This window comes from Mobula hypostoma, chromosome 21 (genome assembly GCF_963921235.1).
Source record: "Mobula hypostoma chromosome 21, sMobHyp1.1, whole genome shotgun sequence".
Classification (NCBI taxonomy): Eukaryota; Metazoa; Chordata; class Chondrichthyes; order Myliobatiformes; family Myliobatidae; genus Mobula; species Mobula hypostoma.
In genome coordinates, this window is record NC_086117.1 from 21,597,369 (window position 1) to 21,615,408 (window position 18,040).

At 39.8% G+C, this 18,040-nt stretch overlaps 1 protein-coding gene across 2 annotated transcripts in view; it reads right to left on the minus strand.

Moving 5' to 3' along the window:
* qsox2 (quiescin Q6 sulfhydryl oxidase 2) overlaps positions 1–18,040 on the minus strand; it is a 63,904-nt gene that overhangs the window by 15,702 nt on the left and 30,162 nt on the right. For both annotated transcript variants that reach the window (XM_063073604.1, XM_063073603.1), the window contains 2 exons: positions 12,329–12,451; positions 9,961–10,111 (listed from right to left, as the gene is read on the minus strand). In XM_063073604.1, coding sequence (XP_062929674.1) covers positions 9,961–10,111; positions 12,329–12,451 — 274 coding nt within the window. The remainder of the gene's footprint in view (positions 1–9,960; positions 10,112–12,328; positions 12,452–18,040) is intronic.

Below are 18,040 nucleotides of genomic sequence, written 5' to 3' on the forward strand. Positions count from 1 at the left end.
TAGGGCCCATCACTTCTGTCATCTATATTAATGATTTGAATGACAATGTTATTAATGTGGCTAATCAGTTTGAAGATGATACCAAAACTGGTGGTGCACTGTATCTAAGATTACAACAGGATCAAATGATCCAAACAGGGGGAGTGGGTCAAGCAATGATAGATGGAATTTAATCTGGACAAATGCAAGGAGTTGCATTTTGGTAGGTTAAACCAGGGAAGGACTTGCACCTTAAGTGATAGGGCCCTGGAGAGCAGAGAGACCTCATGGTACAGATACATAGTTTCCCTGAAAGGTAGACAGGGTGCTGATGGCAGCATGTGATATGCTTGCCTTCAATGGTCAGGGCAGTGAATACAGAAGTCATACAGTCACACTGCAAATGTAAAAGCAAATGCATCATTTAGGTCAAAAGCCAACACAGTCCACGGATGTGTTGGGGGCAGTCCACAAGTTGCCATATAGCATGCCCACAACTTACCATCTCTAATTAATCCATATGTCTTTGGATTGTACGAGGAAATTGGAGCATCCAGAGGAAACCCACACAGTCACGTACAAACTCCTCACAGTCAGTGGTGGGATTTGAACAGAACTGCTGGTGCTGTGAACGGTTATGTTAACCATTATGCTACTGAACAACTGTCTGCCTGTATTGAGGATTGAGCGTTTTGGAGACTGGCAGGATGGATAGGAATGGATTTGCCAGATGCCTTGGACTGCTGACATCTTCTGCCTTTTCACCCCACCCCGTTCATGCCACAAAACACAGGGACTGGGTCAAGCTGAGTAGAGCTGGGAGCACTGAGCAGACCCACCCATGGGGTCTGTGAGTACGGCTGGCGGCTGCTCTCCCGTCACTGCTGTTGCTGTGACCCAATCCCATACACTGCTGTTGTTCATTACCAATTTATGAATTTAGAACAGTACAACATTTTAGCCTACTCCAAGATCAATCCAATGCTTCCCTGCCACATAGCCCTTCATTTTTCTATCATCCATCTGCCTACCCAAGAGACTCTTAAATGTCCCTAATGTACCTGCATGTATCACCACCCCTGCAGCACGTTCCATGCACCCACAACTCTTTAAAAAAAAACCTACCTTTGACATCCCTCTATACTTTCCTCCAAACATCTTAAAGTTATGCCCCCTTGAATTAGCCATTTCGATTCTGGGAAAAGTCTCTGGTTTTTCTCTCTACTTATGCTTCTTTTCATCTTATATACCTCTACCAAGTCACCTCTCAGACTCCTTTACGCCAAAGAGAAAAGCCCCAGTTCACTCAACCCATCCTCATAAGACACAATTCGGGCATCATCCTGGTAAATCTCCTCTGCACCCTATCTAAAACTTCCTGTAATAAGGTGACCAGAACTGAACACAATGCTCTAAGTGTCATCTAATCAAGAGTTTTGTAGAGCTGCAACTTTATCTAATGGCTCTTGAACTCAAAACAATCACCATCCTGCAGAATCTCACGTGAATATTTGTTGCTCCCCGTCACTCTCTCCTGCTTCAATTCTTGGAGTTGCCCAAGGTGATCTCCCCACCATCACATACTGAAGCACTTGCACCTGATGACCTGGCCCTTCCATATTCTGTGGCTAAAATCCACACATCAAAACCATTAATGGAGGAGGAAGATGTGGGAGGGGGAAGTGCAGGTGATGGTGCTGGTTGGGAGGGGATGATGGAATAAGGGGCATGATACGCAGGGAATGGAGGGATATGGATCATGTATGGGCTGAAGAGATTTAGCTGAATTCCACATCACATTAGGGATGGAAGTCCTGGGTCATAGGGTTAGTTCCAGTGGTACATATGACATTAAAGCTTAGCTAATCTTTATCTTCTCTTCAAAAAGCTACTTTCTCTAGACAGTGAAATATTACTGTGATGTCAATTATAATCCTCACAAAATCTGCCTTGTTTTAGAAGCGGACGGTTCACTACGCTGTAATTATGATTAGTATCCAATTACTAACTTAGAGACCTTAGGCATCAAAGTCTCACATCTGGAGAGGACTATTTAGATAGCCATAGGCCGGTGAGCCTGACATCTGTGGTGTAAAAGTTATTGGAAGGTATTCTAAGAGACTGGATACAAGCATTTGGATAGACATGGTCTGACTAGCGATAGTCAACATAGGTTTGTGCTTGATAGGTCATGTCTAACCAATCTTATAATTTTCAAGGAAGATACCAGAAAAGTTGAAGGCAAGACAGTGGATGTTTGCAAAGCCTTTGAGAAAGGAGGTTGCTCAAAAAGGTTCAGTCGCTTGGCATTCAAGGTGAAGTAGTAAATTGCATTAGACATTAACTTTGGGAGAGAAGCCAGAGAGTGGTAGAAGATGGTTGCCTTGCTGACTGGAGGCCTACAACAACTGGTGTGCCACAGGCATCGGTGCTGGGTCCATTGCCATTTGTCATCTATATCAACAACTTGGATGATAATGGAATAAACTGGTTCAGAAAATTTACAGTTGACATCAAGAATGGGGGTGTAGTGGACAGCAAGGAAGAATATCAAAGCTTGCACCAGTATCTGATCCAGCTGGAAAAATGGGCTGAGAAATGGCAGATGGAACTTAATGCAGACAAGTGTGAGGTGTTGCATTTTGGGAGGATCAACCAGGGCAGGTCTTACATGGAGAACGATAGGGGACTGAGGAGTATGGTAGAACAGAAGGATCTGGGAATACAGATCATAATTCCTTGATAGTAACATTAGAAGTAGATAGGGTCATAAAGAAAGTTTTTGGCACATTGGCCTTCATAAATCAAAGCACTGAGTACAAGAGTTGAGATGTTACGTTGAAATTTTATAAGACTTTGATGAGGCCTAATTTGGAATATTGTGCGCAGCTTTGGTCACCTACCTATAGGAAAGATGAAAATAAAATTGAAAGCATGCAGAGAAAATTTACAAGGATGTTGCTGGGACATGAGGACCTGAGATATAGGAAAAGGTTGAATACGTTCAGACTTTATTCTCTAGAATGTATTAGATGGAGGGAAGATTTGATAGAGGTATACACAATTGTGAGGGATATAGATAGGGTAAATGCAAGCAGACATTTTCCACTGAGGTTGGGTGAAACTTCAAATAGAGGTCATGGGTTAAGGGTGAAAAGTGAAATGTTTAGGGGAACACGAGGGGGATTTTCTTCACTCAGAGGGTGGTGAGTGTGGAATGACCTGCCTGTTCAAGTGGTGGATGTAGTTTCGATTCCTACATTTAAAAGAAATTTGGGTAAGGTACATGTACAGGAGGGGTATGGAGGACTATGGTCTGGGTTCAGGTCAATTAGACCAGGCAAATTAATGTTTCAGCATAGATTAGATGGGCCAAAGAGCCCATTTCTGTACTGTAGTGTTCTACGAGTATGACTCTAGTATAAGCCTGTGCATAGTTAAAATGATAACTTAATGACGCTCCTGAAAATTCTTAAGAGGAATGAAAAGTTTGTTCTGCAAAAAGCACCAAAACAATAGAAAACATCAATTTACAGAAACAATTTTCTGAGACAGCTGAAATTTCTAACACAAAGACTTTGGTGGGGAATCGTGTGCTAAGCTAGCTCCCTCGTGTGGTACAAATGGTACAAAGCAGAGAACTCGAGTTGCTTGGCTAAATTTGCATACAACGCAGGTTACGCATCAAAAACATCTGCATCGTCGACTGTACCTCTTCCTAGAGATGCTGCCTAGCCTGCTGCATTCACCAGCAACTTCGATGTGTGTTGCTTGAATTTCCAGCATCTGCAGAATTCCTGTTGTTTGCATCTACTGTTTTTCATTATGGCATTCAATTAACAAAAATAATTGATATTATCACTTTTATGAAACAATAGGTCAATTTACAAATAACTCTAGTACCACAGTTTATTCTGGCTTCTGCTCCCTTTCTAGTCCTGATGCAAAGTCTCAGCCCAAAATGTCCACTGATCATTTCCCTCCATAGATGCTGCCTGACCTGCTGAGTGAGTTTCTCCAACATTTTGGGTGTGTTCATAGTAACAAAGTCGCATATTCAAGATGATATGATGATTGACTGACATTAAGTTAGGCGGAAAATAGAAATGCTCTTATGAAAAATAACAGTGGCACACCAACAGCCAGAAGAGCTGATAAAATTATTTACTGGTTTCTATACATTTTAGTATAATTTACTATTCAATAATTTACTACTTTATACAAAACAAACTGCCAGAGGAATTCCGTGGGTTGATCAGCATCTGGATGCAGTGTCTTGACCTGAAATGTTAACAACTCCTTCTCCACCACCCTCACAGATGCTGCTTGACCTGCCGAGTTCCTCCAGCAGTTTGGCTTTTGCTCCAGACTCTTCTGCCTCCAATTTATAAAACAATTAGAGCTTTTAAAAGGATGTACAAATAAGCTGCAAAATGGAAATTACAGAATTAAGTTATAATCAACTAACCTATGTTCTAACAGTAACTAGCATCCAACTTGGACTTGGTGAGCTAACAGAGATCTATACTTGATTAAAACACATTGCTTTCTGCATGTAATCCACCTATCCTTATCCTAGCTACAGTCACCCCGACATCTGCAATTTAATTTATACTAATCTTTAAAGTGTACAACCACATAAATCTACCTGCGGTGCAGGATTAAAAGATCTTCACTGGTTACGCTAGACGATGTGGATAAGTCATACGGAGGAAAATTTCTATAGATAATCCAGCTATCTTAGCTGACCCAATTCTTGAAACATCATAAGAGTACCTCACAACCTGCTTCATCTCATTAGTGAACACATGAGAAACACCAGCTGGTGTTAGGAAGCAACATGATAAAGCACAATTTGCTGATTTTGCAGTCTCCTCTGCAGTAACTCACTCCTGAAAAAAGTTGCTCTAGTGCCCACAGTCTCACTTGACAACCCTTTTTTCATGCAAGTATCTTGAATACATGCCTACTATTGGTCAAATCTAATGCTATCTCCAGTGTTCATTTTTCAACAGGACCTTCGACTGCAGCATATCCTACAGATTTCTTCTTAACACCACAGTCTCCCTCGTGCACTTTCCAACTCACTAAACAGGAACAGAAGAACAATTAATGCCACTCATGTTGAGATCAGCTGATTGGGCAATTCTGATAATCAATGACCCAAACATTAAACAACAGGAATTCTGCAGATGCTGGAAATTCAAGCAACACACATCAAAGTTGCTGGTGAACGCAGCAGGCCAGGCAGCATCTATAGGAAGAGGCGCAGTCGACGTTTCAGGCCGAGACCCTTCGTCAGGACCCAAACATTAACTCTGTTTTCTGCTCCATGATGCTTCCTGGGCTGTTAAATACTTCCAGAATTTTCTGTTTTTATTTCAGATTTATAACACCTCCAAAGCTTAGCCTTTCACTTTCTGATGTGTTCAATTCTGCATTATCTACATTTATACAAAAATGCATCTCACTTCATTTCAGCCCCGTAAATTCTACTGTTAATTTCAAACTACATCTTTGACATGATTACCATATTTTGTAAAACAAGTCAAACCTAATAGAAAACTTGTATGCCATTCATAAGAATACCGTGATTTGAAAGTGTTCAGAATAAACTTGCTCTGCAATATTTACAATATTACAGACAATACACACTCATTAGGTAGGAAACAACACATCGGCATGGATCAAAGATTTGCTAATACAAAACACAGACAATTCTTCTGGTTGACAGCACATATTGAAAGATATGCAGAGATCAATGTTGGTGCTTCAAATATTTTACAATTTATGAAAGTGAGGGCACTAAAAGATAGTCACTAAATATGCTGACAATATAGAGGTGAGCAGGGAATTTAGTGAAAAGTACATAAGGAACCAAAGAATGAGATACAAATAGATTAAGCAAGTGGGAAAAGATCTGATAAATTACTGTATAATGTAGAAAATGTTAAATTATCCACTTTAGCAGAAAAAAATCATTATTTAAATGGTAAATGATTGAAGAGTTCTCAGATGAAGACGGACCTGGGTGTCAGAGAACATAATTTGGAATTAGTCTGGGGTGAAATCATGAAGAGCAAAGGAAATAGGATACAACTGGAAGTAATCTATTGATCTCCAAAATACAAACTCTAAGTTTAGAAAATACATGAGGAAATATCAAGGGCATGTTTGAATGGAACTGCACTTATCATGGTTGATTTTAAACCATGGATTAATTGAACCAATCAAATTGGCAAGAGTATCGCATCAGAAGAATTTGTGGAAGGCATTAAGGATTTTTTTTTTAAAAAAGCGAAGAGGCTACCAAAAATGGGCTACTTTAGATTTGGTCTTGTGTAGTTATGAATGCAAAAGTCCCTGAGGAATCTTTAGCCACAAGATCCTTTATTAACACAAAATGATAGAATTCAGAAAACAATTTAAAGATGAGCACCACAGACACATAACCTGAGTCTTTAATTTAAATAACAGCAATTTTAATGGTATGAGGGAGAAACTTTCCAAAAGACAGGTCACTGGGGAAACTGAGGCAGATATTTAAACTATAGTGCTCAGCTAGAGTTTAACCCAGGCAGTAAGAGGACTCCACGAGCAAGAGAAACAATCAATAGTTAACAAAAGATGTGATAGACAATATTAATTGAAAACTAAGGTGTACAAATTGGCAAGGATTACTGTTAGACCAAAGAACTTGGAAGTTTTTCAGATCCAGCAAAAAATAAAAGCACATAGGAGAGAAAATTAATTTTAAGAGAGTACTTGCATCTGTATAAAAACAAACAAAAGATTTTGTTGATAAATAAATAGGAAGAGGGCAGCTATGCCTTTAAAGAATGAGGCTGGTGAACATTAAACAAAGAAAGAACAAATATTTAGAACACATTTTTTGCAAGATAATGATAATATCCTTGAGATAACTCATGGGTTAATTTGACAAAACATGGCAGAACTCAGAAAAATCCCAATTACAAGGGATAAAATGTTGGCGAAACTGAGGGTGCACTGCTGGCTGTTTCCAATTTTCTTTTGTTCTGGCCCAAGCTCATAAACAGGTAGAAATTATGCAAGGTAATATAACCACATCATTTACAGGTACACCTGTTCATTAAGGCAAATATCTGATCAGGTAATTATGCAGCAGCAACTCAATGCATAAGAGGACGCTGACATGCTCAAGTTGTTCAAACTAAACATCAGAATGGGGAAGAAATGTGATCTAAATGACTCTGAACATGGAATGATGGCTGGTGCCAGTTGGGCAGGTTTGAGTGTCTCAGAAACTCTCCTGGAATTTTCACACATAACAGTCATTAGAGTTTATAGAGAATGGTGCAAAAAACAAAAAAAATCCAGTGAGCGGCAGCTCTGTGGGCAGAAATATCTTGTTATTGAAAGAAGTCAGAAGAGAATAGCCAGACTGGAACAAGCTGACAGGAAAGCAACAGTAACTCAAATAACCATGTATTACAAAAGTGGCTCAAAAAACGAGTTTATGACAGAGATCTAGAAGATTATAAGGCTAGCAGGAAGGAGATTAAGAATGAAATTAGGAGGCCTTGGCAGACAGGATTAAGGAAAACCCCAAGGCATTCTACAAGTACGTGAAGAGCAAGAGGATAAAATGTGAGAGAATAGGACCAATCAGGTGTGACAGTGGAAAAGTGTGTATCGAACCGGAGGAGATAGCAGAGGTACTTAATGAATACTTTGCTTCAGTATTCACTACGGAAAAGAATCTTGGCGATTGTAGGGATGACTTGCAGCGGACTGAAAAGCTTGAGCATGTAGATATTAAGTAAGAGGACGTGTTGGAGCTTTTGGAAAGCATCAAGTTGGGTAAGTCACTGGGACCGGATGGGATGTACCCCAGGCTACTGTGGGAAGCGGGGCAGGAGATTGCTGAGCCTCTGGCGATGAGAATGGGAGAGGTTCTGGAGGATTGTGGATGTTGATCCCTTATTCAAGAAAGGGAGTAGAGATAGCCCAGGGAAGTAGACCAGCAAGTCTTACTTCAGTGGTTGGTAAGTTGATGGAGAAGATCCTGAGGCAGGATTTATGATCATTTGGAGAGGCATAATATGATTAGGAATAGTCGGCATGGCTTTGTCAAAGGCAGGTCGTGCCTTACAAGCCTGATTGAAGTTTTTGAGGATGTGACTAAACACATTGATGAAGATAGAGCTGTAGATGTAGTGTATATGGATTTCAGCAAGGCATTTGATAGAGTACCCCATGCAAGGAGTATTGAGAAAGGAGGCATGGGATCCAAGGAGACATTGCTTTGTAGATCCAGAACTGACTTGCCCATAGAAGGCAAAGAATGGTTGCAGATGGGTCATATTCTGCATGGAGGGCGGTGACCAGTGGTGTGCCTCTGGAATCTGTTCTGGCACCCTTTCTCTTCGTGATTTTTATAAATGACCTGGATGAGGAAGTGGAGGGATGGATTAGTAAATTTGCTGATGACACAAAGGTTGGGGATGTTGTGGATAGTGTGGAGGACTGTCAGAGGTTACAGCGGGACATTGATAGGATGCAAAACTGGACTGAGAAGTGGCAGATGGAGCTCAACCCAGATAAGTGTGAGGTGCTTCATTTTGGTAGGTCAAATATGATGGCAAAATATAGCATTAATGGTAAGACTCCTGGCAGTGTGGAGGATCAGCGGGATCTTGGGGTCCGAGTCCATAGGACACTCAAAGCTGCTACGCAGGTTGACTCTGTGGTTAAGAAGGCAAACAGTGCATTGACCTTCATCAACCATGGGATTGACCTTAAGAGCCGAGAGGTAATGTTGCAGCTATACAGGACCCTGGTCAGACCCCACTTGGAGTACTGTGCTCAATTCTGGTCGCCTCACTACAGGAAGGATGTGGAAACCATAGAAAGGGTGCAGAGGAGCCTTACAGGGATGTTGCCTAGATTGGGAAGCATGCCTTATGAGAATAGGTTGAGTGAACTCAGCCTTTTCTCCTTGGCGCGACGGAGGATGAGACGTGACCTGTTAGAGGTGTACAAGGTAATGAGAGGCACTGATCATGTGGATAGTCAGAGGCTTTTTCCCCAGGGCTGAAATGTCTAGCATGAGAGGGCATAGATTTAAGGTACTTGGAAGTAGATACAGAAGAGATATCAGGGGTAAGTTCTTACACAGAGAGTGGCAAGTGTGTGGAATGGGCTGCCGGCCGTGGTGGTGCAGGCAGAAACGATAGGGTCTTTTAAGAGAATCCTGGATAGGTACATGGAGCTTAGAAAGATAGAGGGCTATGAGTAACCCTAGGTAGTTCTAAGGTAAGGACATGTTCAGTACAGCTCTGTGGGCCGAAGGGCCTGTATTGTGCTGTAGTTTTCTATGATTCTATGACGTGCAGAAGAGCATCTCTGAACACACATGTCAAACCTTGAAGTGGATGAGCTACAGCAGCAGAAGACCACAGTGAGTTCTACTCTTGCCTCTAATAAAGTAGCTACTGAGTGCACAGAGCATGAGCAAGGGCACATCAGGAACACAACTGCTCTCCTTATTAAAGGAAGAATGTTTATGGGAAGCTGTTCCAACAAGGTCTCATATGAGCTGCAATTTTGAAACACGATAGAACACTATTGAGACATACCAAATTCTGATAAGTCTTGATAGGGTGGATACAGAGATGTTTCTTCTTTGGGGAGCATCTCCAGATAGGGGTTCCATTTAAGAAGGGATCATCTGTCCTAGGGCTGCGTGTGCTTGGAATATAGTTCCTCACCAGGCAGTGGTAGATGAGATTTTTGACAAGCAGAAGCTTTCAAGAAAGGGGGCTTGAGCTTAATATTTGATCAGCAAGTATTTCACTGAATGGTGGAGCAGGTTCAAATATTCAAGTGGACTAATTCAGTTCCTAATTAATATATTTCTGGTTATTGGTATTAATACCTTACCACATACACAAAACCTTTTGGGTACAGAAATATAATTACTTTAGGGGGGAAAATTACCAGCAATTATCTGCAGGTCAGGACGTTTCTCAGCATGTACTGTCAAAACATGAAACAGTGTCCAGAGAGAACATGGGTAACCTCTGTACTGCGGCTCGCTGCCTTGGCAACCAACCCACTCGACAGTATTTCTCAGAGACATTCCAGATATCTGCAAGAGAAGAATGCACAAATAATTGCTCAAGTAGCGTATTTATGCTTCAGTATTTATAAGATTCTTCAAAAGTTTTATCCAATTGTTTGAGGAAGTGTTTTTGGATTAACACTAGAAAGTTTAGTTAAATAACTACATTATTGTGAATACAATTGCTATTCCCTAAAAATGCATTGTTAAGGAGTGGTTGACACTGTAATTATTAAACATGCATGCTTCTTAAACTACTGGTTGGACTAGAGACAACAAGTGGCCTGATAGGCCATTTCAAAAAGTCATGTACATTACTGTGGGACTGCTTCCATATAAAGATCGGATAAGGATGGTAGGCTTCCTTTTTAATAACCAATTTGTTCAGACAGCCTCATAGTCACTTACACAAAAACAGATTTTTAGCCCTAGGTTTTACATACAAAGCTTCAAAGGCAGCTCAGCACATAGAAAGTATAAATGTTGTGTTTGAGCACCCAACATCAAATGCTTAAAGATAAAAGGCAGCAATTCCAATAGTCAATTACTATGCAATAAATAACAAGAAAAAATAACGTACATACAATAAGTATTTTAGGTTACAAATACAAAATGATCACAGGTAACATACGGAGGGGCAGCAAAAACTGGGGGAAAATGTAATATTTCAATTTGATAATTAGCTTAATGCCTAGTCAAATATTCATGGACAAAGATAGTTAAATAATTCACTTTTACTCATCTTGTTCAAAGGCACCAGAAATCCATTTTAACGGTTTAATTCCTAGTGTATAAATCCACTCACTGCACGTGCTAAAAAAAAACTTCCCACTTTGAATAACCAAACCTGTTCTTACTAAATCCAACATTGTGATTACTTCACAACATTCTTCCCCATAAGTTGATTATGGAAGTACATGAACAAGAGCTTCCCAGAAACACACAAAATGCTGTAGGAACTCAGCAGGCCAGGAATCATCTATGGAAAAGAGTAAACAGCCCATGTTTCGGGTTGAGGCCCTTCATCAGAACCTGTTTTATAACCAATTTGTTCATCAATCTGAAAACTTCATAGTCACTTACACAAAAACAGATTTTTACCCCAGGTTTTACATACATAGCTTTTGCATGCAGAGTCCTGATGAAGGGTCTTGGCCCAAAACGTCATCTGTTCATTCATTTCCATAGATGCTGCAAGGCCTGCTGAGTTCCTCCAGCATTGTGTGTGTATTGCTCTGATTTCCAGTATCTGCAAATGTTCTCGTCCTTGTGCTTCTATCCCAGAGGTGTTTTATTTGATTCAACTGAAGATAAAACTGCTTGGGAAGAAAGAAACTGGAAGAAAGAGTGACTTGAAATTCATATCCGTGACCTTTATTGCTAGCTCACTTTATGTAAGCATTATGAACATTCTCCTTTGCACTCTTGACCTCAGCTCGAAACAGATTCCTGGATTTTTTTTTATCCCTGTCCATCAATCCATACAGCAGGAATAATCGATAGGAATTCAGCTCAGTGAAGTCTCATTTACGTAAATAAAATTTTGTAAACTATTTTTTTTAAAAAAGTTGTACAAGGAAACAGAATAGAGGAACAAACAAATCAAAGAAATATTGACCTAAAATTTTGAACAGGGAGGAGACTAAGTACTGCCCACGCCGACCACTAGACTCAAAAACAGTTATTTTCCCCAAGCAGTAAGGTTAATCAACATCTTCACCCACTAACTCACCCCTCCACATCCCCCCACCACTACTTTATCACTTCCTGTCAGTCACCTTACGCACAGATACTGCTGTGCCTACCATCATTTTATGCACATATAATCAATGTATAGAAGCCATCTTATGTATTTATATTTATTGTGTTTTTTTTATATTCTGTAATCAGATCCAGAGTAACAATGATTTCATTCTCCTTTACACTTGTGTAGTGGAAATGACAAAAAAAAACAAGAATTATAGAAAAGCAATGGCTTTCTGAAACCATTTATTGTGACTACTTTGGAGGCTTGCATGCAAAATGAAAATAAGGTACAAAAATGTAATTATTTTGAGCGTTCATATTGGCCCTTTCAGTGCAATGTATTCAACATAAATGCATGTAGTAACAATTTGCACAAAAGAGAAAAAGGTGCAACAAGGAGCTCTAATTTTGAGAAAATTAGATGTCAAAACAAAAAAAAACTTCTCTTTAGTGTCGAAGAATATTAGTCAGCATTATAAATGATGAATAAACACTTACCCTCATTTTGTTATTCACCAGATCCAAAATTGCTTCGTAAGGAATTTTATCCAATGGAAGGCTCACCAACCACTCCTGTAATGTTTCCAGTAGCTTTACTACTGGCTGCGGTCCAGGGAACAGCTGCGAAAAAGAAAAAGAGTACTTGTTAGATGAAAAAAATCTAGCATAAAATAAAGTATGGTTACTAAATTAGGATACACTTCAATTATATTGCACATTAAATTTTTATAGGTAATGCTGATTGAAGCTACATACAATTAATAATGTCCAAGTCTCTTCCCATCATGACGTGATCAGGAAAATGTTCAGTCTCCACAGAATTTATGCATATTGCAGGTAATCCCACATTTTGACTTTTCCAGTCTCTCATCTTCTGATGTCTTCAAACCTAAGCTGCTGCTTTGAGCAGCAATACTTACATTGTGGCTCGCAGGCCGCATGGGTCTTTCTACCTCATACTATGAAATTTTATTCACTAGATTTAATTTCTCATTATAGACTGCTAAGACTTAAATAACTGTTAATAAACAAATAGAATTCATTGAGCATTGTAATCATGTGCAATCTTTTATGGACACTGTATGTATTTTGCAGGAGTAATATACAGGGCAAACTATAGCCATGTGGCTTTTTGGTTTGTGATTTTAAGTGTGATCCCAAATCAAATAACTGTACCATTGCTTTAGAGGATTCTTATAACCTTTTGAAAATTAGAAAAAAAACTCGAATGTGCTTTGCAGGATATCCAACGTTAAATCTTGGGGTTTTCCTCTCCTGGAGTACAGGAGGCTGAGGGGTTACCTTGTGGAGGTATCCAAGATCATGACAGGCATAGGCAGGGTGAACGGTCACAATCTTTCTCAAAGGGACTAAGGATTCTAAAACTAGAGGAACTAGATTTAAGGTGATAGGGGAAACATTTTTAAGAAATGTGAGTCAACGCTTCCTCCCTCACACACGTTGGTGGGTATGTAGAATGTGTTGCGAGAGATAGTGGTAGAGGTGGAAACAATTAAAACATTTAACAGACATTTAGATAGGTATGTCAATAGGAAAGGTTGAGAGGGATATGGACAAAACACATGCAAACAGGAATAGGTCAAGTAGGTAACTCGATCAACATGGATGAGTTAGCCCAAAGGTCCTGTTTCTGTGCTGTATAACTATGAATTTAAATGCATAAATCGGAGTGTGAGTGAGGGAGAATTAAAGTAATGGAAGACTGGAAGCTCTCATGGTCGCAGAGCGAATTAGTTCACTACTTGCAAAGCAGCAATCCGGTCTACATTTGATCTCCTCAAAGTTCAAAACAAATTTATTATCAAAATACACACGTCACCATATACAACCCTAAAAAAAAGTTTTCCTATGGTATACTGAGGAAATCCAAGAAACATAATAGAATCAATGAAAGATCACACCCAACATAATGGACAAACAACCAATGTGCAAGAGACGACAAACTCTGTAAATACAGAATTAAATAAAAATTATAAAATATAAACATTGAGAACATGGGATTGAGTCTTTGACAGTGTCCATAGGTTGTGGGAACAATACAGTGATCGGATAAGTGAAGTTGAGTGAAGTTATCCCTACTGATTCACGAGCCTGATGTTTCATGGATAATGACTGTTCCTGAGCTTACTGGTATGGGTCCTGAGGCTCCTGTACTTTTTCCTCAAGGCAGCAGCAAGAAGAGAGCATGGCCTGGGCAGCGGAGCTCCTTGATGATGGATGCTGCTTTCCCGCGACAGCACTTTGTGTAGAAGTGCTCAATGGTGGGGAGGGCTTTACCCGTGATGGACTGGGCCGTATTCACGTCTTTTGTAGGATCTTCCGTTCAAGAGCATTGGTGTTTCCATACCAGGCTGTGATGCAACTAGTCACTAAACTCTCCACCACACATCTGTAGAAGTTTGTCAAAGTTATGTACGTCATGCTGAATTTTCACACACTTTTAAGGAAGCAGAGGCACTACAATGATTTCTTCATAATTGCACATTTAGTGCTGGACCCAGGACAAATCCTCGAAACGAATATGGTTCCTCTGAAATGAAAGGAATTTAAAGTTGCTGACTCTCTCCACCTTTGACCCCTGATGAGGACTGGCTCATGGATCTCCATTTTCCTCCTCTTGAAGTCAATAATCAGTTCCTTGGTCTTGCTGACATTGATCGAGAGGTTGTTGTGGCACCACTCAGCCAGATGTTTAATCTTACTACATGCTGATATGCCACTACCTTTGATTTGGCCTATAACAGTGGTGTCATCAGCAAACTTAAACATGGCATTGGAGCTGTGCTTTAGCATCATAGTCATAAGTATAAAGAGAGTAGAGCAGGGTGCGCTTGTGTCGATGGAGATTGTGGAGAATATGTTGTTGCCAATCCGAACTGACTGGGATCTGCAAGTGTTATAATCCAGGATCCAGTTGCACAAGGAGGTATTGAGGCCAACGTCTCAAAGATTTTGATTAGTTTTGAAGGATGATGGTATTGAATGCCATGGTGTGGCCTATGAAGAGCAACCTGAACTATGCATCTTTGTTGTCCAGGTGATCCAGGGTTAAGTGAAGAGACAATGAAATGGCGTCTGCTGTGTACCTGCTCTGCCACAGTGCAGAGTAAACCACACAGTCAGCAGCAAACTAGTGTGCAAGTTGATGGCAGGACAAGGAATTCCTACTTCATGCTAACAGCGTGCTTGGGACTTAGATGGTAACGATGAAGGGGCAAATGTTGCACTTACTGGAGTTTCACGTAAAATTATCATTGTAATCAGTGTTGTGGCAAGAACTGTCGCCTCAGGATTCTAATAGGAGGAGAGAAGGCAAACCTGTTAGCTAGATCACATTGGAGGTTCTGGAGCTGCAGAGGAATGATCAGTTGAATATGAAAGTTACTGGGGAAAAGTAAGGACGTGGAATCCAGTTTCCAGGCGTGTGGAGAAATATGCGAGGGCAGAGGTATGCAAAATGTAATAGGCATGGTTGAGGGCTCTGTTGACAGTGTGCCTAAAGGTAAAATTAAGAATTATTCGAGGCACTGGGTTAGAAGGTGGCATTTTCCAAATCCATGCAATGAAGCCAAAGAAACTAGGGAATTAGAATCAACTCCTTGTCAGAAGCTGGGTAGAAAGACTTGTAGTCATGTGCAGTTGTGGGTGTCTGATAATTTTTAATAAGTTTCAGTTTCTGGTCTATTGTATGAAATTGAAATCACAAGGTTGATTAGGAGAAATGGAAATAAACTATACAAAGGTCAGAGCAGGATGAAACCAGTTGAAGGGTGATGAAATATTCCCGGTCCTGATGAGAATGAGGGCTGAGGTAGCAGCATTGAGCAGATTAGATTAATGTTCTGAATACCCCACAGAGAAAGGGACAACTTGGATCCACATAGGATCCCATAGCAACTCCTCCCATGAAGGCGGTAAACAAATTCAAGGTAGTTATTCAATGCCAGGGTTTATGGCAAAAGATATTCAAGGAAACAGCAGGGTGTCCTGCTAGGGGATGGAAATGTAGCTGGAAATAAGTCATTTGGTGCCTGAAGATTATCGAAGAGACAGAGGGCAGTGATTATCTCCTTCATTCCTACTCAATCTATTGCCCCAGACCCCTGTTAATGAATCTCTGCTACAATTTGTCAAAGTAGAGAAAACAAAACTACATATGATATCCCAGAAGAGGATCCACCAAAACATTATCATTGTAGCATTCTCTAATACTTTTTTTAAATATAGGCATCCGTTAGTCTCGTGAGACCATGGATTTGCACCTTGGAAGGTTTCCAGGGTGCAGGCCTGGGCAAGGTTGTGTGCAAGACGGGCAGTTGTCCATGCTGCAAGTCTCCCCTCTCCATGCCACCGGTGTTGTCGCAGAGCAATGTGTAGTTAAGTGCCTTGCTCAAGGACACAACATGCTGCCTCAGCTGAGGCTTGAACTAGCAACCTTCAGATCACTAGACCGATGTCTTAACCACTTGGCCACATGTCAACACTCTAATACTTTTAATCCAACCTTATTTTACGTACAAGGTGCAAAACTCTTATACCTTAGATGTTAACTTTTGCTTCATTAGCCAGCATAGAGTGTACTGTATATCAGTTTCTTTCCATTTAGAAAATACTTTGTTCTTCCATTCTTCCTAATACATTCTTTTTCCAACTTCTTAGCCCCTTCATCTGTCAAATCCTTTAACAGATTCTCTGCACATTCATTACAGCACATCTTCCAACTGGCATTGTATGGAAGATACATTATAATTCTCATCCAAATCATTAATACGGATGGGGGAAAAAAAATCTAAGGACACAGTACTAATTGTAATGACCAACTTAGAAAAAAAAGTTTTATACTATTCTCTTTTATGCATGCTATTACCTGAAACTCACAAGTTTTTAAGCTATAACATTATGTTCTTAACGTGATTCAGAGAAAAACAATTAAGAGAAACGTGTATAAATAGGCATATAGAGATGGCATGTACAATGTTCGATTTGCCAAATTAATAATAAAACTGAGTCATGTAAATAAAATTAATTGCTTGGTTTTATTCATAGGAAGAAAGCAATTCCTGCATTAAATCCCTTTGCTAGCTCTTGAGTCCAGAAGCAAGCATTTGAGGACAGAATCCTAAAATGTTACTTAAGTTGACAGTCTGAGCAAAAGCCAGCTGACCTCACAAGAAACAAAGATGAGGATTATGAAAGGAACGGAGGAAGAACCCCATATTTCGTTTAATGGCAGTCGAGACACTGGAACTACTAAGCAATCACCAAGCTTGTCATAGCTGAGAAAGAATAAAATAGGATTTAATATTAATCTTTAGAATTTCAGTTCTTTTAAAGGAATCAAGAGAAGCCTTGGCTCAGGAAGTTAAAGGAGCAAGAATGTGAAATAGGACTAAGTACTTAAGGACACATGGAGTTATGTTAATCGAAATTTACTCAGTGCTTACGTATTGTAACAGAAAAAGCAAGTTGACCCCTCACAATCCTACACCATGATCCCAGGGGAAAATCTACCTTGATCTTTCTAAATACCAATAACAGATGCTATGATTCATTACTCTATTAGATGGCCTTCTGTCCCTGAGGCACATCTGTCAATTGTGATGTGCAATTTTCTACTATGAGATTAATAAATGCAATTTCAATTCAAAGAAAAGCATTGCAAGCTATATAGTTTATTTCATTTGTGATCTTCTCCAAGAACAATGGTTTGAAATACCATATGTGGCCAAGACGAGAAATCCTAATATAGGTTCATCACTTATATCTGCATGTGGATTAAACAGAGCTGCTCCACATGTAGCTTTGAGTACAGCTGCAGTTACAGTTGAATAAAATTAAAGTGTTATACATTTACTTTGAATAGGTGTTTAGAAAGCATACAGATTTACGGCTGTTGCCAAATCTTCTGTTGTAATGACAGTTCATTTCAATGCACGATCATTACAACGGAAGGCCTAGTTTCAATGTCCAGATACAAATTACAGTACTAGATTTTCTGAGCAATAGGGAAATACAGTATGTACAACATTTCCTACATTATAGCAGTGATTACACCTCCAAAGCACTATTACAAGTGCAATAAATTGCTTGAGAATTTCCTACGGTCATAAAGGCAAACCTCAGTACAATAAACCATTATATAAAATGAGAAGCAAGACCTAGACATTTCTTCATTCATCCTGATACAAA